Below are 25911 nucleotides of genomic sequence, written 5' to 3'. Positions count from 1 at the left end.
TTTCATAAAATGTATATATTTTTCAAAAGTAGACAGCAAATGAAAATTAAGTCTTACATTGCCAGATCTTTAAGAAATTTTTCCATATTTATCAATATAGATTAGAATATTATATATAATATACGCATGTTTATACATTGACAAGTAATTGCACAATTTATCCCACGTAATTAAAATTTGATCGATAAAAACAGAATCTCATATATAAATAAAACAAATTAACAAAACATTGTGTGTGTCTGTGTGTGGTTTTGTACATTTGTCCTCGGCTCTTAATATATTATATTTTTATATATATAATAATTAATAACATTCTTTAAAAAACAATGTGCAGCGAGTAAAATTAAAATAAATTACAAAATTTACATTTATCACAACATCACATCGTGGATATTTTTAAAGATAAAAATTAGATATTACAACAAAAAAAAGGCACATCAATAACATTGAGGGTCCATCAACCATGTAGAATGTGGATTGAAATTTGTTTACGTATACAGAAATTTTAATTGAAAACAATTCTTTCTTTGATCCTTGGTAGAATGTCAGCTTGGATCCTCCTCAATTTGGATCTGTTTATAAAAATATTTTTTTTTAATTTAGAGAACAAATTGTAAAATTTTCTCTTTTCTTTTAAAGAAGGAAGTTGTAAAATTTGTAAGAAAAGGGGAAACTTACTTCAGAAAGAATCGCCCAATTTTCACTTTCACTGTGAACAGTTAAGCGCATCGCTGACACTTTTCCTAAATTTCTATCAACCGATCCACTAGCAATTCCAAGTGTGTTAAACTTTCCTATTATTAGATATCCATCTTCAGTCACATTATTGTAATTCCTATTTAGAGCAAACGCAGACTCAGGAAGAATTTCAACAGTCGTATTGTAAAATTTATCTAAAGGATGCTCGGCATTTCCGCTTCTAAATAAATACCTACAAAAGGCAAAAAAATTACGAATTAATATTTTCCACAGGCAAAATAAATTGTATCGAAAAGCAAAAAAAGAAAAAGTTAACAACAATCAAATAAACGTGTTACTTTTTTATAAAAATAGGAGAAATAAACTTGAATTTTATATGATCGCCAGACTGTGGTAAGAGTCCCCAGAAAAATGATTCGCCTTTATAAGCTTTTTGCAGAGTGTACTTTTTGTAGGGTTTTATTTGTGTGTCAACAGTTGCCTCTGGATTCACGTGCGAGTAGAAAAGAGTTATCTTTCCAAATAATTTGTCCTGAAACAATTTCAAAATTTATTTTTCTTCTATTCATACAAATTGAAAATTTTATGCAGAAATTTTCCTTTTTTTTTATACAAATTGACAATTTTATCTAGAATACTTTTTTCCTTTTCATAAAAATTGACAATTTTGTTTAGAATATTTTCTACTTGTAAGTATATTTTTAGAATTAAATTATATTTTACCTTTAATTTCTGAACTTTGCCCTTTAAAGACGAATGAGTACCAACGTGTTGAAACAACGACGGTTTGTGATGAATCCATAATTTAGCTTTGGCCAGTTTACAATGTTTCTGATAACATAAATAAGGAAAAATTAGTACAGGGTTGCCACAAATATTTAATTATAATTTTTCCCTGACTTTTCCCTGATTTCCAGGCAAAATTTTCACTTTTTCCCTGACTCTAAAGAATATTCTGATTCACTCTAAAAATGATTAGATACTCAAAAAAATGTTCTATTACATTTATTTACAAATTTCTATAATTATAAAATTATTCAAAAACATCAATTATTTTTTTTCCGTGGGAATTAAAATTCTTCAAAACATTCAAATTCAAACCTTTTTGAAATTTAACAACTTATAAGACTATTATTACAAAACATGAAGAAGGCGATCACTCCGAGTGATCTTCTTCATGTTTTGTAATAATTTAAATTATTATAAAATTTTTCAAAAAGAAGTTAATTATTTACAAAAATCCTAATAAAATCCTTCGCAAGAATTCAATTATTTTTACAAATAGACAAATTTCTCAAAAAAATTCAATTACATATTTAAAAAAAATGTAATAAAATTCGTTGCAAGAATTCAATTATTTTCATAAATAATAAATCGATTATAGGAGCGTTCACAAATGATATCACGTTTTTGGGGGAGGGGGAGGGTCTCTACTAAAAGTGACACAATGTATTTTAACATTTGAAATTGCATGAAATTGCGTGAATGTTTGTTAAAATTGAATTCTCATAAAGAATTTTATCAACAAATTTTTAATTAATTGAATTCTTTTGACAAATTTTAATAAAATTTTTAAGAATAATTACATTTTTCGAGGAATTCGATTAAAATTGTATCAAAAATAATTAAAATTTTCCCAAGAATTTTATTAAAATTTTTCTAAAATAATTGAATTTCGGAGAAGAATTTTAATATTTATAAAGATAATTGAAATTTTGACAAGAATTTTTTTTAATTTGTGAACATAATTGAATTTCTGCGAAGAATTTTATTACTTTTGAAAATAATTTAATTCTTTCTAGAATTTTATTCAAGTTTATAAAAATTATTGAATTTCGGTGAAGAATTTTATTATTTATAAAAAAAATTGAATTTTTGAAAAGAACTTTGTTCAATTTTTTTTAAATAATTGAATTCTTGCGACGAATTTTATAAAAATCTTTTTAAATAATTGATATTTTTGGAAAAATGTTATGAAATTTTGTATTTTAAATAATTGAATTCTTGTGAAAATTGTATTACTTATGAAAACAATTGAATTATTTCGAAGAAATTCATCAAAAATTTTGTAAATAATTGAATTCCTGTGAAATTTTGCCAAGAATTTTATTAAAATTTTTTAAAATAATTGAATTTCGAAGAAGAATTTTATTATTTATAAAGATAATTGAAATTATGACGAGAATTTTTTAAAAATTTTTTAACATAATTGAAATTCTGCGAAGAATTTTTATAACTTTTAAAAGTAATTGAATTTCTGAAATCATTTGTAACTTTTCCAAACTTCAATTTTTTTAGTATATTTTCTAAAATTCTTCTATAAATCTAGTATTTATGAAAATTGTAAAAATTATTCATTAAATAATTTATAAGTCATAATTTTATGATAGTTCTTGAAAAATTAAGGTATTGAAAAGAAATTATTGTATAAGTTATAGAAAAAATTGAAGGTTTTGTATTAAAATTCGTGGTCTATAGACCACGAAAAAATAAAATTTTTTTCCAGTACTTTTACACTCGAATCTCGCTATAACGAGAAGTTCGGGAGTCAAGTCTCCCTCTATTACGAGCGCAAGAGGAGAAATGAAAAATCCCCACTTTTAAGATTCTTCATTCATTTTTTTTGTGTTTACAATTTACGTAATGTCAAAATTACAAACATAACCTAGTTTAATTTGAACTTCAACATACAGAAAATTTATATAAGCTAAAATTTTGAAGATTTTCTACTCATTGATTTAATTTAAAAAAAGAAGTGACTTTTTATGCTCATTATGATATAAATAAAATTGATTTTAACCAAATTCAAATCACCAGAATGTGCATTTGTTTATAAATAGTGGGGGTAATAGGAAGAAAATTTTTCTCGTTATACCGAGAGACAGAGCCCTCGTTATAGAGAAGGTCGTTATAGCGAGATTTGAGTGTACTAAAAATCCCTGACTTTTTCCTGAATTCCCTGACTTCCCTGACCTTGTGGCAACCCTGTAGTAAATTATGAAATCAAAAAAATATTAATTGAAACACTTGAAAATTTTGAATAAATTAAATTAATTAAACACTAAGAGTACTAATTATTAAAAAAAAATACTTACAACGTCCATGTCAAGACCGCAGACTTTAGTCGCAATTAAATGATCCAGAAGCCAATCGACAGGTTTGTCATTATAAAACATGAGGAAAAACTGAACCAGCCAGGGTAATTCTGAGCATTTGAATAATTTTCCTAGAAAGAAGAATATATTTTCACCAACATAAATATCTAAATTTAGATAAAAAATTATTTAAAAAGAAAATTTCTTCCAATTTAAACTTAATTTTCGTTATGAAAATAAATTGCAATTAAAGTTTCAATTTAAAAAGGGAAATTAAGTTTAATTTAAATTTAATTAATTTTCGTTTTGGAATTATTCACTCACCAATGAAGCCCAATTGGCAAAAATCCAACACAAACCAATTTTCCTTTGAACTAACTTTCTGCAATGCAAATGTTTTCATTGTCGAGATGAAATTCTTTTTGGCTAAAATATCGTCTTCCAATTGCACGTAAAATGTTCCCCTTCGTTGAGCATAGAGCATGAGAAATGCAAAATCCAAATTTTGCTTCGATCGCCAAACCACTCGCTGATGATTATCTCCCAGTGTGTCCCTTATTTTCGTTAAATCCGGATAATAAGCAGCAGACGGCGCTATTACGTCTATTAAACCCGCCTCGTGTTCCTGAGGAAATCTGAAATCAGACGAAAAGAATTTTAATTAAATAAATTTGTATAATTATACAAATTCTTTCTCTATGAAGAAGAAATATATATAATATAATAATAATTAATACAAGAATTAAATATTACTCACTGGACTTCAATTTGCTTGGCGATATAAGAAACATAATCAGCATCCGGCTAAAAAAAAGATTTCAAATAACATTTCGAAGAATTGACAAAATTATATTAAAATTATACCATGAATTGATAATACTGTCAAATTTCATAGAATTTTGATTAAATAGCATTTAAAAAAAATTAATTGAGAAGCCTACCTCAGCGACTAAAACTACAATAAGTGTATCGGCAGATTCATCTGGAGTCATGCGATCTATCAAGTTCTTCAGAGTTGTTAACAAATAACTTTGTACCTCACGTTTAACAGTTGGAACTCCAAGAATCATGCTTACGCCAGTTCGTCCTTTACTTTGAACAAACGCCGGTCTCAAACTATTTGGATCATTTAGAAAATGTGGTAGAAAATTATAAATCGATGGCAATTTAATACTCGTCATATTTGGCATTGTATTATTCATATAAAATTGAAAATCCGGTAATATATAATTATTCTCCGTCATTATTGCCAATTGATGGCTCAATAATTGTATTTCCTCTTGACTTATTATATATTTAGAATGTAAATGTTCCAATTTCGCTTGTAATTCGGCAATATTTGTTTGCAATGTTATTTCGTCTTGCATATTTGGCGTTGTCAACATACTTAATATCCATGGTATTGAGATTATGAAAATAATAATAAAAAAGCGTCGTTTCGTCAATGTTAATGGTAATACATGAGTCATCATTTCTTTCGTTTATTATTTATTCTAGAAACGCCCTACATGATGGCAGAACTCTTCCCTTGAGAAACAGTTTTCAAAAAGTGTAATTTCATTCCTCTTGTAGTTTGCGAACGGAAAATTTTATTTCCAACTCTCTATTTGAGTCCTATTTGAGTCAGATTAGAAATATGAATAAATTATGCTATCGTTAGCGTTACTTTTTTGATAAGATGCAGTAAAGTTGAAATAAATATTAATAAATTTAAATAAAATAAAACACATGGAGAAATTAAAATAATTTTCTTTTCATTAATTAGTGTACGGAATTTAAATTTAATTAACTACAAACCTGAGAACTTGAGTAATAGAAGAAAAAAGTGAAAATAACACATGTGCAAATATTCATTAGATAACCTCTGATGATAGCATCAATAAGTCTAATTAATATGATAACACATTTTTTATACTGAAAATATAACATTTTTATTAGCGTATGTACCTAAATAAACTAGAATTTTATATTTTTCTCTAACTATTTTTCCGAAAATTTAGTTGTTAATTAAAAACAAATTTGCAAACTTACGAATTTGTACAATCTAGAGAGCAATAACGGTTCATTCTTTGTCAATAATAGAAAATATCGATTTTTAATTGTTTTCCTCCTGAAGTATGATTTCAAAAATTTTTTTTTCGAAATATTTACTTGGAAATTGTCAGATCAATAATCATGCTGCAAAAAAAGAATTTTTAGTTATTGCAAAAAGGGATTAGTTACGAAATGAAAATAATTGATCATTTTTTTTTACATAAGAAATAACTTAGAAGGGAAATCATTAAAAAATATTTCATACATTAAGTAATGTAAATGTCCTTTAATTCCATTTTCTTTGAGTAAACTCACTTGTTGTACAATAATAAATCATTATTGTAGTTTTTGTATTCTTTATTTGTTTCAAAAATAATGTGTTTAATTTCTTCTATCACAATAATATTGATGTTAGTTGTTTCGAGTTTAGCAAGAATTACTGCAACAAACACTGATGGCAAAACACTACTGCTTGTCCTGCTTGTAAATAAAAAACGTGTCGTCTGCAAAGTGCAATTGACAAATGCGGTCATAAAAACTGTGCGCAGAAAAGTGCGGGTAAATACAAATTGAGAAATTTTTTATTGATTTTTCCCCCTGTACATCGCAGGCAAGGGTAAATATATATAAACAGGGCGAGAAGGTTCAAAGAAACTTTTGTTTTTTGTTATTTTTACTATTTACTCGTTGAAAAAATATAATAACTAGAGAGATTTTCTTAACTTTAAATCAAAAAATTAAAATAATTTTATTCTTGAATTTTTTTATCTCTAATTTATATACTCCTTTAGGGTTTTAATACATACATTTTGATTCCTTGGGTGCCTTGGGATTTTTCTATTACAATTTAAAAAAAAATAAAGTAACAGGTAAACTTGAAAACTTCAGCGCCCTAATGCTAAGTTCACAAGGAAAATACGCGTGTGTATTCGGCTTTAAGAAAACATGGCAGTAACAAAAAAACTCTGGAAATAATCGCCTTTGCATTTCATTATAATTATATACATTTATCAATCAGTGGAAATTGTTCGTCTTGTTTGCCGGTCAAAGTATCATAATCATCATCATCATCATCATTATTAAAAACTACAGTGTGTATTTGACTTTGACAGAGACATTGACAATGGATAATCAAGCACAGCCGATTAGCGAATTACGTGAAAAGTTTTTTAAAAAACTCGACGAAGATGGTCCACCAGATTCAAGTGAGAATATATTTTTAACTCTTCTTTTATAATTAATATGTATTACTATTCAACGAGAATTTGTAAGGTAAATTGAATGTGAAAGTTAATCATAATTCCTCTTGTAACTATAATTTATATGAGAATAATTAATGTTTACTTCGGATTTACAAGAAAGTTGATAATTCTTTTTAATGTATAACATTTTAATTAAACTATATTAATTTATTAATATCAAATTAATTTTAATATTTAAATAAATTAGAAAAGTACATTTTTGTGAATTCACCGAATTCACGGAATTTACAAAACAATTTGACATAACCTTAAAAGAGATATTTAAACTTTACCAGCAAATTTAACCATCATTTTAGAATATTTATAAACAGTTTTCTTTATTGTTACTTAATTATTATGTGTTTCGATACATTTTTTCTTGAAAAATACTCTTTTCTGAAAGGTATATAAAGTACATAAAGTATATGTAAATAATGTAAACATTTTAAGAAAAGGTTAGACAAATATACTTGCGAATGGAATTTAAAAAATTGTTAATATATATTCAAAATCAATACGTAATTAATTTAACTTCAGAAATTCAAGAGTTTGTATAAATTTTGTAAATTTATTTACTCCACGATATTTGCATTAAAAACATTGTTATGTCAACGATTTTATTGTAAATTAGAATGTAACTTGATTTGTCCAAAGTCCAAGTGAATGTTGACACTAATTACGGAATTCTTTCCCAATATATTTCAATAATTCATATTTAGGCCAGTCGGTGAGTGCAAAAAGTGCACAAAAGTGCAACCTGAAAAGTCTCAATAGTTTCTTGTAGTTTGGGGGCCCCATATAAGAGCCCCATGGTTTGCTCTCGATTTCCGGTTGCAAAAAATAGTGTAAACAATCGTCAAAGTTCGAGAAACGTAGTTTTTCGATGACCCTTGCTTCCGGTTAAATTTTAGAGGAAAAAGTTGTTATTGAAAGTTGTAGAGCCTAAAAATACCTTTCAAATGACTGGTCATACGTTGAAAAAGGTTAATTAGTTTAGTTGCAAATGAATTTAAACCATTAAAAATAGCACTTTTTTAATTGTTTAATAACTTTGTTAATAATTATTGAATTTGTTTACAACTCACCAGGAATATTCTCCTTGCGAAGCTGAATAAATTTAAAAAAAAGTCAACTCGATCGGACAAATAGTTTATGATTTATTCCATTTGTTAACTAAAAACATGAAATTTTTCAACAGAATTTCCCCACTTTTGGACCTGCGAATTTCGTTTTTTTTTCTTCGAGAGTACAGTTTAGGAGTCAAATTTTTATTCCATTTAAATGGGAAATTGATTTTTTTTATCTAAGTGCATAATAATAGACATTAAAAAAGGGTATGTTTTTTTGACATAAACAAATGGAATAACTCAGTCAATTTTCACTTTATCGATTTGGTGTAAAGGGAATTTAATTTCATTCGTTTTCACAAAACTTTTCCAAAAAAAAAATCCGACCTAGCTTCAAGGAGGGGGGAGTTAGTTTATTTTTTTCAAAAAATTCCTGACTAGATAATAATTAATATTTTTAATTGAAAATTGTGCCACTTATAGTTCAATACATGTATTTTACGAAAAAAAATTGAACATAAGGTTTTGTGCATTTATTTTTCATTTACATCAAGTAAAAGTAAATATATCCTTTTTTCAACCTCTAAACGTCGGAGTGGGGGTACTCGGAGGAGCGTGATTCTCGCCGCCACAACTCAATTCAGCCGTTCAAATTTGCAAAAATTGTCATAACTTCGTTAATTATTTACCGATTTTAATCATTCTTTTTTTAATTTGATGTATTTTTTTACGCTGAATCCAAAAATGATTTTATATTTTTTCAAAATACAATATTTTTAAAAATAAAAGAGAAAGTTTTTTTAACAGAAAATTTTTAATTATTATTTATAACATTTGACAAAAAATTCTTTTCGTACATATAATTCCATTGAATTCAAAATAATATTATGACATAAAAAAATTCAAATTATTTTTATATAAGTGTGTAGCATTAGGTTGACATATGCACGCCTGTTCAACTATCAATACAACGATGCTACACACTTATATAAAAATAATTTGAATTTTTTTATGTCATAATATTATTTTGAATTCAATGGAATTATATGTACGAAAAGAATTTTTTGTCAAATGTTATAAATAATAATTAAAAATTTTCTGTTAAAAAAACTTTCTCTTTTATTTTTAAAAATATTGTATTTTGAAAAAATATAAAATCATTTTTGGATTCAGCGTAAAAAAATACATCAAATTAAAAAAAGAATGATTAAAACCGGTAAATAATTAACGAAGTTATGACAATTTTTGCAAATTTGAACAGCTGAATTGAGTTGTGGCGGCGAGAATCACGCTCCTCCGAGTACCCCCACTCCGACGTTTAGAGGTTGAAAAAAGGATATATTTACTTTTACTTGATGTAAATGAAAAATAAATGCACAAAACCTTATGTTCAATTTTTTTTCGTAAAATACATGTATTGAACTATAAGTGGCACAATTTTCAATTAAAAATATTAATTATTATCTAGTCAGGAATTTTTTGAAAAAAATAAACTAACTCCCCCCTCCTTGAAGCTAGGTCGGATTTTTTTTTTGGAAAAGTTTTGTGAAAACGAATGAAATTAAATTCCCTTTACACCAAATCGATAAAGTGAAAATTGACTGAGTTATTCCATTTGTTTATGTCAAAAAAACATACCCTTTTTTAACGTCTATTATTATGCACTTAGATAAAAAAAATCAATTTCCCATTTAAATGGAATCAAAATTTGACTCCTAAACTGTACTCTCGAAGAAAAAAAAACGAAATTCGCAGGTCCAAAAGTGGGGAAATTCTGTTGAAAAATTTCATGTTTTTAGTTAACAAATGGAATAAAACATAAACTATTTGTCCGATCGAGTTGACTTTTTTTTAAATTTATTCAGCTTCGCAAGGAGAATATTCCTGGTGAGTTGTAAACAAATTCAATAATTATTAACAAAGTTATTAAACAATTAAAAAAGTGCTATTTTTAATGGTTTAAATTCATTTGCAACTAAACTAATTAACCTTTTTCAACGTATGACCAATCATTTGAAAGGTATTTTTAGGCTCTACAACTTTCAATAACAACTTTTTCCTCTAAAATTTAACCGGAAGCAAGAGTCATCGAAAAACTACGTTTCTCGAACTTTGACGATTGTTTACACTATTTTTTGCAACCGGAAATCGAATGCAAACCATGGGGCTCTTATATGGGGTCCCCAAACTACAAGAAACTATTGAGACTTTTCAGGTTGCACTTTTGTGCACTTTTTGCACTCACCGACTGGCCTAATTGTAAAGGTATTCACATGTTTTAAATAATAATAGTTTATATATTTAACACAGTCGATTAAAACAAAACAATTTGATAATTTACAAAAATTGAAAAGTTAAAAATAAACATTCAGTAAAATATATTTTAAAAGATTTTTCTTTTAAAAATTTGATTTTTAGGGTTCCGTACACCTACGGTGTATCGGCGGAACCCTATTGGTGAGACTCTGTTGTCCGTAGCCAAATCGTGTCCCCCCCCCCTAGCGGCTAAACTATTTGACCTAAAGAGCTCAAATTTGGTCCAGATATGTATTTTCACTCGTAGATTACAGGAAAAATATAGCGAATGTGATTGGACGTGATGGGCATAGCGTTGTCAAGGAAAAACTAAAAAATTAAAAAAAAAAAATTTGTTTTCCCTAACTTTTACATTATTTGACCTAATGAGCTGGAAATTGGTATCCTGGTGTATTATTACAGTCTGACGACAAAAAATTTATTTAAGAAACTTTTAAAAAAAAAATTTTTTTTTTAATTTTTTTTTCAAAAAAAAAATTTTTTTTAAATTTTTTTTAGTTTAAACACGTGGCATTAAATATTTTAAGGAAGAGTGAAATTTTAAGAGAATAAATGAGAGATTGTTTTCTGACTTTAATTTCTTAACTAAAAATAAAAAAAAATTGGACAAGTGCGAGTTGTACTCGCACTGCAATGGCGGGTTCCGTACACAAATATTAAAACAATACTTGCAACATTTATCGGTAATTAGTAGAATTAAAATAAACAATGAAAAAAATATATTAAAATCATTTGATAAGAAGAAATAACTAAAAAAAATTAAAGTATTGTATATCTAATATTGTAAACAATAATAAGCAGAGGAACAAAATTTTCAAAATTATAGTTCCTCTGCTTATTATTGTTTACAATATTAGATATGTACAATACTTTAATTTTTTTAGTTATTCTTTTTTATCAAATGATTTAAATATTTTTTTTTAATTGTTTATTTTAATTCTACTAATTACCGATAAATGTTGCAAGTATTGTTTTAATATTTGTGTACGGAACCCGCCATTGCAGTGCGAGTACAACTCGCACTTGTCCAATTTTTTTTTTCATTTCAATTACTTTTTTTACTTTTCATTTCGTTTCTAATATTTTTTTCAAAGACAAAAAATTATGATAGAAAATAATGAAAATAAAAATTATTTAATTATATTTAATAACTAAAATTGACCTGTTATTGAAGGTGATAATTGTTTAGTGATAAAAATAATTACATAATTCTAAGCAGATTTCGTATTTTTCGCCTTGTTGGAGACTTGATTTTATTTCAAGGTTGCTTGACAAGTACTTGATGAACAAAGATCAAAGCTTACTGTAACGTTGAATAATTAATGGTATAAATCTTGAAATTAAGCGTCAAAGTTAGCTTATTTAAATTTAAAGAACTAGTCACTTGGAAATATAACAATAAAACGTTTTTCTTTTGTTTTTTCAATGCTTTAATAAATCGTTTACTATAATAATTTATTTTTTTGTTGAAGATGGTTTTCATCCCGTTGACGTAGCCAGGATAAAAAATCAAGACGACTGGCTAAGCCGTTTTTTGGAGCACAATGATTTTCGTTTGGATGAATCCTTGAAAATGTTGTGGGACACTTGTGAATGGAGAAGAAAATTTGGCACAAACGGTAATTTTCGTTTGTTAAAAATTCAAAAGTACTATTATAATTTTATAAAAAATAGTAGTAGTTTTGCTTTTTACTTTTTTGTTTTTACAAACAAAATAAAATAATAATAAGAAATTTAAGAAATAGTAGTTGCAAAAAGAAATCTATTATTATAATAAAAAAAATTATAGAAAAATAGCAGTAGTAAAAATAAATGTATTATTATTATTATTGTTATTAATAAATTATGTACTAAATTTATTATTTTTATAAATTTTCAGATATTACGTTAGACAATATAAGAAGAGATTATTTAGAAGACGGTGTTTGTTACAGTTATGGTCACGATAAAGATGGAAAAAAATTATTCATAGTAAAATCTAAATTACACACAAAAGGATCAAGAGATTTTTCAGAACTTCAAAGATGCGTTGTTTATTGGTTCGAAAGATTAGAAAGGTACTTTACTTTCTATATTTTCATTTTAATTTTATATTTATCTTCTATTTAATTTTTTAACTGAATTGAATTAAATTTAGTTAAATTAAATAAAATTTTTTGTTTAATTAAATTAAGGTATTAGTCGCGCAGCTGGCTCTGGCCAAAAGTTTACCGGGCCGCTTATAAGAGTGGGGCAGTGAGAGTGAAAGAGACAGTTTAACTCCCCACTCTATTCGTTCGTATGAAAGTTCATACAATTTAATTATTTTTTTAACTTTCTGTCAATTTATAGTCAATTTATAGTTTGGTGCGGTAAAAAAATGTCATGTTTTTTTTATTCATTTGTTTCATCTAATTGAATACTTTGGTAGTTGTATTTCAAAATCTGACGATTAGTTATCATATAAATAATTACTAAACAAATTCAATACATGCATTGGGTATGAACTTTGAATTCATTTTTTGAAGCTTTGAAACGGTCAAAATTAATGAAATTGGTCTCATTCTGTACATAAATACTTCAGGAATAAATATGCAAAATTTGAAAAAAAATCTGACGAAAACCATTTTACGCGACTAATACCTTAAATAGAATTGAATTTTGTTAAATTGAATTGAATTTAAAGAAAAATTTCGTTTCAATTCCAGAGAAGGAAACGGTAGTCAAATATCAATATTTTTTGATATGGCGGAGGCGGGTCTTTCGAATTTGGACATGGAATTTACAAAATATCTTATAGGCCTTTTCAAATGTTATTATCCACACTTTTTGAATTTAATAATCATCTATGAAATGCCCTGGGTGTTAAATGCGGCGTTTAATATTATAAAATCCTGGCTACCAGCTAAGGCAGTTCCAAAGATAAAATTCGTGAAAAAATCAAATATCAAGGAATATGTTGATTTAAACGTTGCCCTAAAATCATGGGGTGGAAAGAGTGAATATAGTTTTAAATTTATTCCCGAGGATCAAGTTAATGGCGCCGTGACTAATGGAAAAGTCGACAATAACAAAAAGGTTTCGTATTTATTTCTTTATAAACTAACTAGCAAATGATACGCGCGCTGAATATGTTATTCAATTTATTATTGTTATGCAAATTACAAAATTTTTTATTTTCAAATATAAATTTTAAAATAATTTCATAATCAAAATTTTTAAAATTCACTTATTAAGTACAAAATTAATTATTATTGTTTATATTTTCAAAAATTTTAACATAATTCTTCGCAAGAATTAAATTATTTTTATAAATATGTAGTACAATTCTTTGCAAAAATTCAATTATTTTTATAAACAGTAAAATTCTTTGCAGGAATTCAATTATTTTTAATCCAATTTAAATCAAATTACACGAAAGAATTTAATTATTTTCAAAAATTTCCATAAAATTCAATTTCAACAAGAATTTAAAATTCTCTAAAAATAATCCAATTGGCAATTATTATCAAAATATTTTAAACAATTCTATGTGAAAATTAAATTACTTTACAATGCAATTTTTAAATATGTTCGTCAAAAAAATAGAAAGAATTAAATTATTTTCGAAACAACTTTAATTGAATTTCTCGAAAGAATTGAATTATTTTCAAATATTTCTATAAAATTCTTCAAAACAATTCAATTTTTCCTAAAATTTTAATAAATTCTTTGACCTCTCCAATTATTTTTATAAATGGTAAAATTCTTTGCAAAAATTAAATTCTTTTCAAAACAATTTTAATAGAAATTATCAAAAGAATTTAATTATTTTCAAATATTTACATAAAATTTATTTATTTCATAAAATTTTAATAAATTCTTCGGAACATTTCACATATTTTAATAATTTTATTAGTAAAATTCTTCACAAGAATTAAATTATTTTTATAAATAATAAAATTCTTCTCAGGAATTGAAGGGCTACATAAAATAAGGGGACGAACGCATGGTTGAAAGGGATAATATCAGTCAGGTAGCAGCGAGCGGCTCAAGGCCTGTCACTGCTACCCGACTGGTAGTATCCCTTCCAAGCCTCGCGTTCGTCCCCTTATTTTATGTAGCCCTTCAATTCAATTATTTTCAATACAATTTTAATAAAATTCAATTGCTTTCAAAATGTTCAATAAAAATTATTAAATAAACTCCATTATTTAAAAAAAATTCAAAGAAATTCTTCAAAAGAATTTAATTAGGATTTTTAAAAATTTTAATAAAATTCATCTCGAGAATTAAATTATTTTCATAAATAAAACAATTCTTCGAAGGAATTCAATGATTCTCTTGAAATTTTTTGATAAGATTCTTTGCAAGAATTCAATGATATTCAATAGGTACCTACATTAATTTTAAATTTGAAAATATTTAAAAAGAAAAATTTTTAATAAGTTATGAAACAAAAAAGCAAATAACAACTAACTTTAAACTGCGAGCAGATTACCGGAATACAACGATTATTAATATATGTAGATTCCTTTTTTTGGAATATTAAAATATTTAAAAAAAAATCTAAATGTAAACGTCGTTTAGTTTTCTATTTCAGTTATTTTAAATTAAAAATTTAGATTTAAATTTAAATTATTTAGAGTTTATTTGTAATAAATTAAATTTTAGGTTCATTTCGCCGAAAATTCTCCCATGACTGAGCAGCCAACGAGTGGTTTTGGAGATCAGACGAAAAATGAAGAAAAGAGTAAGTTAAATTTGTAAAAAAAACTGCAAAAAATGTTTTTGCGCTTTTGTACTAATGCGACGAAATATTAATTTCAGTGATATCAATTGAGCCAGATGTCCTGGTATTCAACAAAGAGGGAAATGAAGTCGTAGGAACAATTACTTTGAAAAATATTACTTCCGATAAATGTTTATCTTACAAGGTGAGGAAAATAAATTCCCTCTTGAGTAATTTTAAAACAAATAGTCTTATTTAGTTTGTTATTATTTATTTATTTCTATAAATTACCTAATACATTATAATAATCGTAAGTTTCCTTTCCGTTAGCAAATTATCTGCATTCATTTGTTTGTTTTGAAAATTAAATTTTGTGGGTTAAGTATTGGCATTTTTTATATTTTTTAAAAAATCTGAAGAAAGTTTTTTGACTAATTTAAAGATTTCTGAAGGTAAATAAGAAAAGTTTGAAGATTTGTCGTTTTAATCATCTAGCAGCACTGTTATTGTGTTTAATTCAATTTTTAACTTTACAACCATCATTTGCTCTAAAGGTAAATACTTTTCTATAATTTAATGTCTATAATTTAATGTTAACATTATTTCAATATTATTGAAAAAAGTTATTTGATAGGTATAATTTACATTCAATTGAATTATATTTTTTTAAATTTCTTAATTACAGAATATTTAGTTTTTTAACTTTTTAATAATTTTTTAACTTGCAAAATTCTAAATAATGTAATTGTTAAAAATATAATATTTATTTTTCATAATTTTTGACAGATATAATTATTATTTGAAATAATTACTATATTATTAAAGACTACAACATAAATTTAAATTATTAAAATATATTTTACAAAATAGTAATTTAATACAATTTTTATTTCTTATAATTTTTATTACATAAAAATATTGTCTAATATGTTTATTTTATAAACTTTTAACGTGTCTTACTTTTTATGTTTTTAATTAATACGTGATTCATAGAAAATTCAACAAATCAATGAAAATCTATATTGTCAATTTTTTCAGTTAAAAATAATTGGGTTGGTAGACAGTTTTCCCAATAGGTTTTTTTTTCCAATGGACGTTTTTCCCATTAATAATTTTTCCCAATAATGGGTCGTTTTTCCCAATGAACATAATTCCAAAAAAAAGTATATGGTGATAAAGAAAGTATCATACAGGTAAAAGTAGGTCATATAAATGATTTATTATTATTACAATAAAAAAATTATAAATAGTATGGAATTTAAAATTTTTTTTGGAATTTTGCCTGTTTTTAAAGATTTTTGAGAAAATTTTGTTCTAGCCATTGTTTAGGAACAGTAAAAAAATTTTTGACTAACAATTGTTAGTAAACAGAAAATAAAGTTCGCTTAAAAAATAATTTTTCATTTCCTGCTGATTATCGGCTGTGGCTACATTTATTAATTGTGAATTAAATTCATTTCGATGACCCAGATATTAATTATTATTGTTCTTGTCATAGTTTAGGAACAATAAATAATTTTTTTTAATTTAAAAAATTTCAGGAATTTTGCCTATTAAAGATTTTTAAGAATATTTTAACTTAAAATTAAGGAAGAAAAATTTTTGGTCTTTTATTCTTATTAGGTTTTTGGTATTTAGAATTTTTGAAAAAATTTTAGAGCTGAAGATGTGTTATTGGGCCAGAAATTTTTTTAATTTTTGACTGGAATTTCATAAGTATTTAACAGGAAAATCCTGGAAAAAGCCTAGAATTTTATATTTACCATTTTGTGGCAACCATGTTACTACATAACAATGAAGTTAGTTTATTACATCTTATATATTTACTACGAAGAAAATATTTTGGGAAAAATGTCCATTAGGAAAAAATAAAATTTTGGAAAATATGACCATTGGGAAAAACGATTATTGAGAAATACGCCCATTGGGAAAAATAACTATTGGGAAATGCAGATTGGGAAAACTGTCCCCCTACCAAATATTTACATCAAATATCTATTCTCAATATTTAAATAATGTTAAAATTAAATTATGGACACATACCTGCCGAGTAATAAATAATTATAAAGTTAAAAACTCAATTAAACAATCAATGTATAGAATTAAAATTTGGGGGCTATCATACGCCTAAAATTTACCTGAAATTTTGTTCTTTGTTTCTAAAATGAATTATGAACATTTTTCTTTAATGTGATGCTTGATTATTTATATTACATCTTGTAATTTATTAAATAATTAATGCAAATTATACTTAGTATTTTTACGACAGATAATTTGTTTTCCAAAAAAATTAGAATTAAAAGTTGTTTAACTTTATCATATTTCAATTAATTTAATTTTTTGCAGTATGTTAATTTCGAAAGATACGGAATTCTTTGTTTAAAAAGCTAAATGAATAATTATTTTTTGAATTTTTAAAATAATTTAAAATTTTCGTAATCAAAATTATTTTTAAAATAAAAGTATAAAATATGGAACAATTTTTGCGAGATTCAATTTTCTTTGTACAACAAGAAAGTTTAACAGCAGTAATAGTATTTTAACAAAATTTATATGATTCACTTGAAATTCGTTTTTAATGCGTTAAATTTGACATTACATTTATACATTTTAGAAATATAAAATAGAGCTTTCATTTGTCTGACTTTCTTCTAATTTATCGGATTCAGTGATTTCTGGAATAAATTTGGTAAAGTTTTGAATTGATTAATTTCTACGTTAAATTCGTTATTTTGACTTTAGAAAATCTGATGTTAATTTAATTATTTTTTTCGATATGCACGACAAAAAATATTTACCAGGATAAACTACAGATTTCACTTTATTATTAGCGAAATTTTTCAGTGTTTCAATTAATACTTTCGCTATTCTAGAGAAACTTATCGCTGTTTCAAGTAAAACTTTTTTAGTGTATTTGAATTTAAAAAAAATTAGAAGTTCAAATTTGTTAAATATTTTTTTGTAATTTTAAAGTTTCAAAATAATACAAAATGAAAATTTAAATCTCTATAATTGTTATCTTTTTTCACCTTTAATTAGTTACATATTTTTGTTAGGAAATAATAATTATTTCTTTAAAAAAATTTTAAAATAAAATGGTTTCAAATTGTTTAAGCAGTTCCATACAACATGCCCGCGCGCGGATAGTGTGGCTAGTTTATAATAAAGAGCAATATTTTTTATTAAATAAATTACTCAATTTAAATTAATTTTATTTAAATGATTGAAATTTAGTATTTAAATTATTTAAATTATTGAAATTTAGTATTTAAATTATTTAAATTATTGAAATTTAGCATTTAAATTATTTATTATTATTTAAATTTGATTGAATGGTTTTTAATATTGACACTAATTCTTTGCTTCGATGTAACAGATAAAAACAACATCGCCAGAAAAATTCCGAGTACGACCAAGTACTGGGATTCTAATGTCTTCACAACAATGTGTAATCACCGTTGTCTTGCAACCTGGTTTTAATTTACGAGGACTATTACACAATGATAGATTTCTCGTTATGTGCCTTCCCATGAAAGATACCCAGATGACGACTCAAGAATTGGCAGAATTTTGGAAGGTTATTGACAAAATTTTCATTCTCTCTCAAAAAAATACAATAAATTTTTTTAAATTTACAATAGGGTCTTAAAATAGTAAATTAAAAATAATCATTTTTTCTACACTGAGAGACTTTTGGGACTATAGCGGAACAACGTATGCAATAGCAGCTCCACTATGGTTTTGGTGCGCTGCGATACAATTTCGGGCGCGTGACTGTCCAAAATGTTGGTAAGCAGCTCGCCGAAGTAGTTGCAGCTAAACAACTTTTGGACTGTCACGCGCCCAAAATTGTACCGCAGCAACCCAAAAGTGTAGTCCTGTAGCGTTCCACCGAAATGGTTAGTAGCAGCCTATCGAAAGTATGCTGCTGACCCAAAGGTCTCTCAGTGCGAATTATAAATTTTTTGTGAAAAAGAATGATTTTTAAATGGAATTTTATTTATTTTTAAACAGACTGTTGGAAAAGGAGCGGAACAACATCGGCTAGTTTGCCGCGAAGGAAGTTACGATAATGTCGAAATTCTGAAATCAAATTCCAATTATTCAATATCAAGTTCTTCGGTCAGTGATCGTTCCCTCGAGGGACTCTTTTCGAAGGTAGGAAAAATGAGATTTTCTTTGAAATTAAATTATTCTATAGTCAAAAAAATTACTTCATTAAAATTACTCTAGTAATTAATTTCCTGTTATTAAATAGTAGAAAATTAGTTGTATTAAATGATAAAATGAGATTTTAATCGAATAATTAAAAATTTTAGATCAATCGCTTAGAAGATCGCCACAACAGGCTATATAATGAAATAATAGCTTTAAAACGTATGTTACTGATATCAGTGATTCTAATAATTTCTCTCTCAATTTGCATTTGTTATATATTAAGAGTCGATATAACAACAAGTCTTGAGCAGGAAAATCATCGAATATACGATTATGACACCCAGAATGGGCACAATTAGGATTTATCGGATCTTATTTAGTTTAATCAAATTTTTTTTTCGCCTTCAGTCGAGCCAAAAAAAAAAGGAAAAAGATTTAAAGACGAAACGAATTATTTTTTGTTATAATGTACAAAAAAACTATTTAATATTTTTTTTAAAAACATTCCGTATAATTTTTTTTCGAGCAATTGCTTTTTTTACAAGAAACTATTTTTCAATTTTGCAAATTTTTTACTATCTATTTTTTAAAACGGGGGAAAAAGAATAAGTAAAGATTTAAAAGAATATTTTTTTATACAAACTCTTTATACTTGAAGACTAAGAAAAATTTGTAATAAAAATTTACTTTTTTATTATCATAAAAAAAGAACATTTTTGTCTAAATATATTGAAAAATTGACAAATTTTTCATATTGTATATACAGTTTTGCTGTGAAAGAGAAAAAGAAACATCGAAATTCAATTACTTATTGCGATTTAATTGGAGAAATTTGAAAGTAAAACGATGTTGCACTTTTAATTTTCAAAGACATTGAATTAAAATTTATAATTTTGATTTATTCAATTTTAATTAATTTACTAATTAATAATTACTATCTAAAGTAAATTAAACATCAAATTGAATCTTTTAAATCAAATTTATTAATAATTTTTGAAATTAAACAATTTTGAGTCGTATTTAATTTAAATGTTTCATATATTGTTTACAATTAATGTAAGACTCAATTTGTTCAATTTAATCTATTTCTGGTTATAAATAATTCATTTTAGAACAATTTTTTAAGAAAAAACTTAGTTCACAATTAAACAAATTCGTTTAATTAATCGAAGGCAAGCGGATCGCTTAAAAATTAAAATATTTTAATTCTAATGTTTTATTTTAACTTTTAGTTAATAATCTATTTTTGTCTCTTCGCCATTAGGGGCCGTCCATAAACCACGTAGCCCCATTTTTTGGGAATTTTGACCCCCCCCTCCCCCCATGTAGTACGCTATTACATGTATTAGCGCCATTTTTTCCTCTTGTCGTAGTCAATTGCTTGACCCCCCCCTCCCCCTCAAGAGGCTACGTGGTTTATGGATGGCCCCTTAGTAAGAAACTTTTCTAGAAGTATAACTGGGCACAAATGATAACCAATTTATCTTGACTAATTATTATATATATTTTTTATTTGACTTGTACCGACTGTAGTCTATGAAAGAAAGAGTAGCTTGTAATTTATTTTTTCTATTGACAAATATTTAATAACAAAATAAAAGTGAGAAAAAGCTGCGATAAATTAATTTCTTCGTTGCTTATCTTTATAGATGGGTGAATCTCTCAAAAAGAACAAATTCTAAATTGTAATTAAAAAAAAAAAATTAAAAAACATTAAAATGACTATTCCTATGCGAAGAGGAGGACTATAGTAAGTCTCTAAAATATGTGGTTACGATCTTTATAAACATTATTGTTTAAAAAATAATTGTTTATTGTAAAATAATTATTTAATTTTTTGTCGCAAATACAATGAGTGAATTGGCTTGAAAATGGTTACTCTAGGGTTTTCGAGATCGCTGATTACGAATCTGCGGTCATAATTTAAAAATTATAAATGGCGGTCAAATTTTTTAAAATTGATTGGATTCTTCTCAAATTTGTTGTCTAGGGGATTTTGGGGTCGCTGATTACAAATCTGATGTTATTTTTTTAAAATTCAAAATGGCGGATACAATATGTCGGATAAAATATTTGAAAATTAATTGGATTCTCTTAAAACATGTAACTCGGGGGTTTTTGGGGTCGCTGATTACGAATCTGCGGTCATAATTTAAAAATTATAAATGGCGGATCCTATATGGCGGTCAAATTTTTTAAAATTGATTGGATTCTTCTCAAATTTGTTGTCTAGGGGATTTTGGGATCGCTGATTACAAATCTGATGTTATTTTTGTTTTAAATTCAGAATGGCAGATCCAATATGGCAGATGAATTTCGTCCGCCATTTTGGATCCACCATTTTGAATTTTAAAAAACTAACATTAAATTCGTAATCAGCGACCCCAAAAACCCCCGAGTAACGAAATTTAAGCCATTTCACTAAATTCTAAAATATTTCGTCTCCCATTTTGGATCCACCATTTTGAATTTTAAAAAAATTAACATTAAATTCGTAATCAGCGACCCCAAAAACCCCCAAGTAACGAAATTTAAGCCATTTCACTAAATTCTAAAATATTTCGTCCTCTATTTTGGATCCGCCATTTTGAATTTTAAAAAACTAACATTAAATTCGTAATCAGCGACCCCAAAAACCCCCCGAGTAACGAAATTTAAGCCATTTCACTAAATTCTAAAATATTTCGTCCTCCATTTTGAATCCGCCATTTTGAAGTTTAAAAAACTAACTTTGAATTAAAACGTTAAATGTCGTTAAGTTTTATAAAAATAAAAATTATTCTAAGAATTATTAATAAAAATTTTCATTTACTTATCAAAAAAAGGAAAAGCCACTGGCGGTAACGGAATGGAGTTTTGTTAATTTCGATAGCTCCGAAATATATTGATTCTAATGTAAGAAGATAAAATTTTATTAACAAACAATCAATAGTATTTGCTATATTTTATTCAAATAAAAGAATATTCTATAAATTAATAATAATATTTATCATTTACTTATAAAAATTTAGAATTTACTGCGGTAACGGAATGGAGTTTTCTTTCTGTCGATGCCGACTACTCAACTGAAAATCTCATTTATACTGAATATTTTCTTTTCTTTCATCCTAATTCGCGATGATCTTTAATCACGCTAGTATTCTAAATACTATTTACCTCTGTATTGCTCCCCTAACATGTTTGTTTATCTTTAATATTTATATTTGTGACCGGTAACGGAATGGAGTTTTCAATGGCGCACAAAACTAATTTAATTCTAGAAAATAGAATTTGAAATATTTTGCCTTACCTTTTCCGGATTTAAGTAAAATAAAGAATAATTAATAAATATTACTGAACAAGAGATGAAATTAGATTTTAAATGGGAAGTAATATTCATTCTTTGAGTTAAATTAGCTTTATGCACGGTATAGGCCAGTCGGTGAGTGCAAAAACTGCCCAAAAATGCAAACAGCAAAGTCTCAACGGTTTCTAGTAGTTTGGGGGCTCCTTATGAGAGCCCCACAGTTTGCTCTCGATTTCCGGGTGCGAAAAACAGTGTAAACAATCGCCAAAGTTTGGAAAACATGGTTTTTCGATGCTCGTTGCTTCCGGTTAAGTTTTAGGGGAAAAAGTTGTTATTGAAAGTTATAGAGCTTGGAAATACCTTTCAAATGATGGGTCATATGTTAAAAAAGGTTAATTAGTTTAGTTGGAAATGAATTTAAACCATTAAAAATAGCACTTCTTTAATTGTTTAATAACTTTGTTAATAATTATCGAATTTGTTCATAACTTACCAGGAATGTTCTCCTTGCGTAGCTGAATAAATCCCAAAAAAAATTAACTAGATCGGAGAAATAGTTTATGCATAATTCCATTTGTTAACTAAAAACATGTAATTTTTCAACGGAATTTCCCCACTTTTGGTACATCGAATTTCGATTTTTTTTTTTTGGAAAGTACACTTAAGAAGTCAAACTTTCATCCTATTTAAATGGCCAATTGATTTTTTTTTATCTAAGTGCATAATAAAAAGGGTTAAAAAAGAGTGTGTTTTTTTGTCATAAACAAATGGAATTACTCAGCCAATTTTCACTTTATCAATTAGCTATAAACGGCATATAATTCCATTTGTTTCCACAAAACTTTTCAAAAAAAAAATCCGACTTAACTTGAAGGGGGGGGGGGGGGGGAGTTAACTTTTTTTTAAAAAAAAATTCCTGAGAAGTTAATTATTAATATTTTGTGGAATGGAATTATATGCCGTTTATAGCTAATTGATAAAGTGAAAATTGGCTGAGTAATTCCATTTGTTTATGACAAAAAAACACACTCTTTTTTAACCCTTTTTATTATGCACTTAGATAAAAAAAAATCAATTGGCCATTTAAATAGGATGAAAGTTTGACTTCTTAAGTGTACTTTCCAAAAAAAAAAAAATCGAAATTCGATGTACCAAAAGTGGGGAAATTCCGTTGAAAAATTACATGTTTTTAGTTAACAAATGGAATTATGCATAAACTATTTCTCCGATCTAGTTAATTTTTTTTGGGATTTATTCAGCTACGCAAGGAGAACATTCCTGGTAAGTTATGAACAAATTCGATAATTATTAACAAAGTTATTAAACAATTAAAGAAGTGCTATTTTTAATGGTTTAAATTCATTTCCAACTAAACTAATTAACCTTTTTTAACATATGACCCATCATTTGAAAGGTATTTCCAAGCTCTATAACTTTCAATAACAACTTTTTCCCCTAAAACTTAACCGGAAGCAACGAGCATCGAAAAACCATGTTTTCCAAACTTTGCACGGTGAGCTTGGATGAAATTCAACCCAAAAGTCATGACCCTTTCTGGTTTATTTTTGATATCATTTAAGTGATGTCTAATAATCATTTTAAGATAAAAATTAAATTAATCGTTGGAGGGAAACTCAAATTATATTGATTTTTTAATTTTTTTCTAGGTTATTGTACATATTTTCTGAAGGATAATGTTTTAAACAATATTTATTGCTTCAAAAGATATCTTTTAACATTAAAAAACATTCTATTTAGTAAAAACAATATTTTAATATATAAAGCTAAAAAATTGTCGAAAAAGTGTGAATTTTTTCGTTTTTCTGAAAATTACTCTTTTATAAGTCATTAAACACTAATATTATGCAAATGTAAATTAAAGTACATAAAATTTCCTGGAAAACTAAACAAGAAAAACTATTCTATCTATTAAGAGTAGAGATGATTCTATCACTCAGTCGTATTTTCACTATTTATTATTCTATCCACTGTTGTTACAGAAATATGATGATTTAAAGTTCGTTTTTAATAAAAAAGTAATTGAAATTTGTCATTAAGTCCAGTTTCTTTGGTGAAATCTTTTTTTCTGGACCTTACTTGAAAACCATATAATAATATGTTTAAAAAAGTTAATTTTAAACATATTATTATATGGTTTTCAAGTAAGGTCCAGAAAAAAAAATTTCACCAAAGAAACTGGACTTAATGATAAATTTCAATTACTTTTTCATTAAAAACGAACTTTAAATCATCATATTTATGTAACAACAATAGATAGAATAGTTTTTCTTGTTTAGTTTTCCAGGAAATTTTATGTACTTTAATTTACATTTGCATAATATTAGTGTTTAATGACTTATAAAAGAGTAATTTTCAGAAAAACAAAAAAATTCACACTTTTCAACAATTTTTTAGCTTTATATATTAAAATATTGTTTTTACTAAATAGAATGTTTTTTAATGTTAAAAGATATCTTTTGAAGTAATAAATATTGTTTAAAACATTATCCTTCAGAAAATATGTACAATAACCTAGAAAAAAATCAATATAATTTGAGTTTCCCTCCAACGATTAATTTAATTTTTATCTTAAAATGATTATTAGACATCACTTAAATGATATCAAAAATAAACCAGAAAGGGTCATGACTTTTGGGTTGAATTTCATCCAAGCTCACCGTGTTTGGCGATTGTTTACACTGTTTTTCGCACCCGGAAATCGAGAGCAAACTGTGGGGCTCTCATAAGGAGCCCCCAAACTACTAGAAACCGTTGAGACTTTGCTGTTTGCATTTTTGGGCAGTTTTTGCACTCACCGACTGGCCTAGTAACGGAATGGAGTTTTTGCACCATATGAATATATGGATATTTCAGATAATATAAAATTTTTATTTTTTTTCTCATATGACCTGATTAAATCGTGTTAAATACTATCATATGGCCGCCATTATTTTTATTAATTTTAAATATTTTTTAGAAAAATGTCTTGAACGTGTGATTTGTCCTTTTTGAGAGATTCACCCAGATATTGTATACTCTCAACAATATTAACTTTAAACAAAGCAATTTCAAAATATGTATAAAAATATTTATAACTGTTTATATTATGTATGAAAATTTATAATAAAAAAAAGCTGGATTATATCTAAGAATAGAATCTTTTAATTTAAAAATACAAACCGACACCAAAGGAAACAAAAAATTTTTTTTTAAATTAATATGTTACGGTCAATGTCCGAAATAATGTACCCGGTCCAGTTTGGGCAGTGTTGATAATTCATTTTTTAATTTAATTTAAATTCATTTTAATCGAAATGTACCGACT

General features: G+C 26.1%; 2 protein-coding genes across 5 annotated transcripts in view; one reads left to right on the top strand and one right to left on the bottom strand.

Annotated features, from left to right (window-relative positions):
- Positions 1–71: 71 nt before the first annotated feature.
- On the bottom strand, positions 72–6754 carry LOC122511047 (alpha-1,3-mannosyl-glycoprotein 4-beta-N-acetylglucosaminyltransferase A). 4 transcript variants are annotated; one of them, XM_043626054.1, is made up of 12 exons: positions 6635–6754; positions 6094–6331; positions 5826–5972; positions 5592–5708; positions 4736–5408; positions 4552–4598; positions 4119–4429; positions 3795–3925; positions 1423–1530; positions 1038–1231; positions 679–931; positions 72–572 (listed from the first exon to the last, which is right to left on the bottom strand). In XM_043626054.1, the coding sequence occupies exons 5-12, from the start codon at positions 5264–5266 to the stop codon at positions 546–548; spliced, it is 1602 nt and encodes a 533-aa protein (XP_043481989.1). In that variant the 5' UTR covers positions 5267–5408; positions 5592–5708; positions 5826–5972; positions 6094–6331; positions 6635–6754; the 3' UTR covers positions 72–545. The 4 variants fall into 4 exon arrangements, with proteins under 4 accessions (XP_043481989.1, XP_043481991.1, XP_043481992.1 ...); XM_043626056.1 differs by having other exon boundaries at positions 6144–6331; XM_043626057.1 differs by lacking the exon at positions 6094–6331 and having other exon boundaries at positions 6635–6727.
- A 14-nt stretch (positions 6755–6768) lies between these two features.
- LOC122511046 (motile sperm domain-containing protein 2-like) overlaps positions 6769–25911 on the top strand; it is a 108861-nt gene continuing 89718 nt past the window's right edge. The window contains exons 1-8 of the mRNA XM_043626053.1: positions 6769–7033; positions 11925–12071; positions 12332–12509; positions 13140–13509; positions 15085–15163; positions 15241–15347; positions 18519–18719; positions 19157–19300. Coding sequence (XP_043481988.1) covers positions 6952–7033; positions 11925–12071; positions 12332–12509; positions 13140–13509; positions 15085–15163; positions 15241–15347; positions 18519–18719; positions 19157–19300 — 1308 coding nt within the window. The 5' untranslated portion in view covers positions 6769–6951. The remainder of the gene's footprint in view (positions 7034–11924; positions 12072–12331; positions 12510–13139; positions 13510–15084; positions 15164–15240; positions 15348–18518; positions 18720–19156; positions 19301–25911) is intronic.

The sequence above is a fragment of the Leptopilina heterotoma genome, unplaced genomic scaffold (genome assembly GCF_015476425.1).
Source record: "Leptopilina heterotoma isolate Lh14 unplaced genomic scaffold, ASM1547642v1 Lhet_8, whole genome shotgun sequence".
Classification (NCBI taxonomy): domain Eukaryota; kingdom Metazoa; phylum Arthropoda; class Insecta; order Hymenoptera; family Figitidae; genus Leptopilina; species Leptopilina heterotoma.
The sequence above is the reverse complement of the archived record's forward strand: the minus strand, read 5'-3'. Positions and strand labels throughout refer to the sequence as shown.

Excerpts from the sequence above, each read along its gene's own strand:
- LOC122511047 (XM_043626054.1), bottom strand. The coding sequence starts at position 5,266 with ATGATGACTCATGTATTACCATTAACATTGACGAAACGACGCTTTTTT. Across the intron at positions 4,599-4,735 it reads TTGTAGTTTTAGTCGCTGAG|CCGGATGCTGATTATGTTTC; the intron begins GTAGGCTTCTCA and ends TCTTTTTTTTAG. Across the intron at positions 3,926-4,118 it reads TTGCCAATTGGGCTTCATTG|GAAAATTATTCAAATGCTCA; the intron begins GTGAGTGAATAA and ends TCTTCTTTCTAG.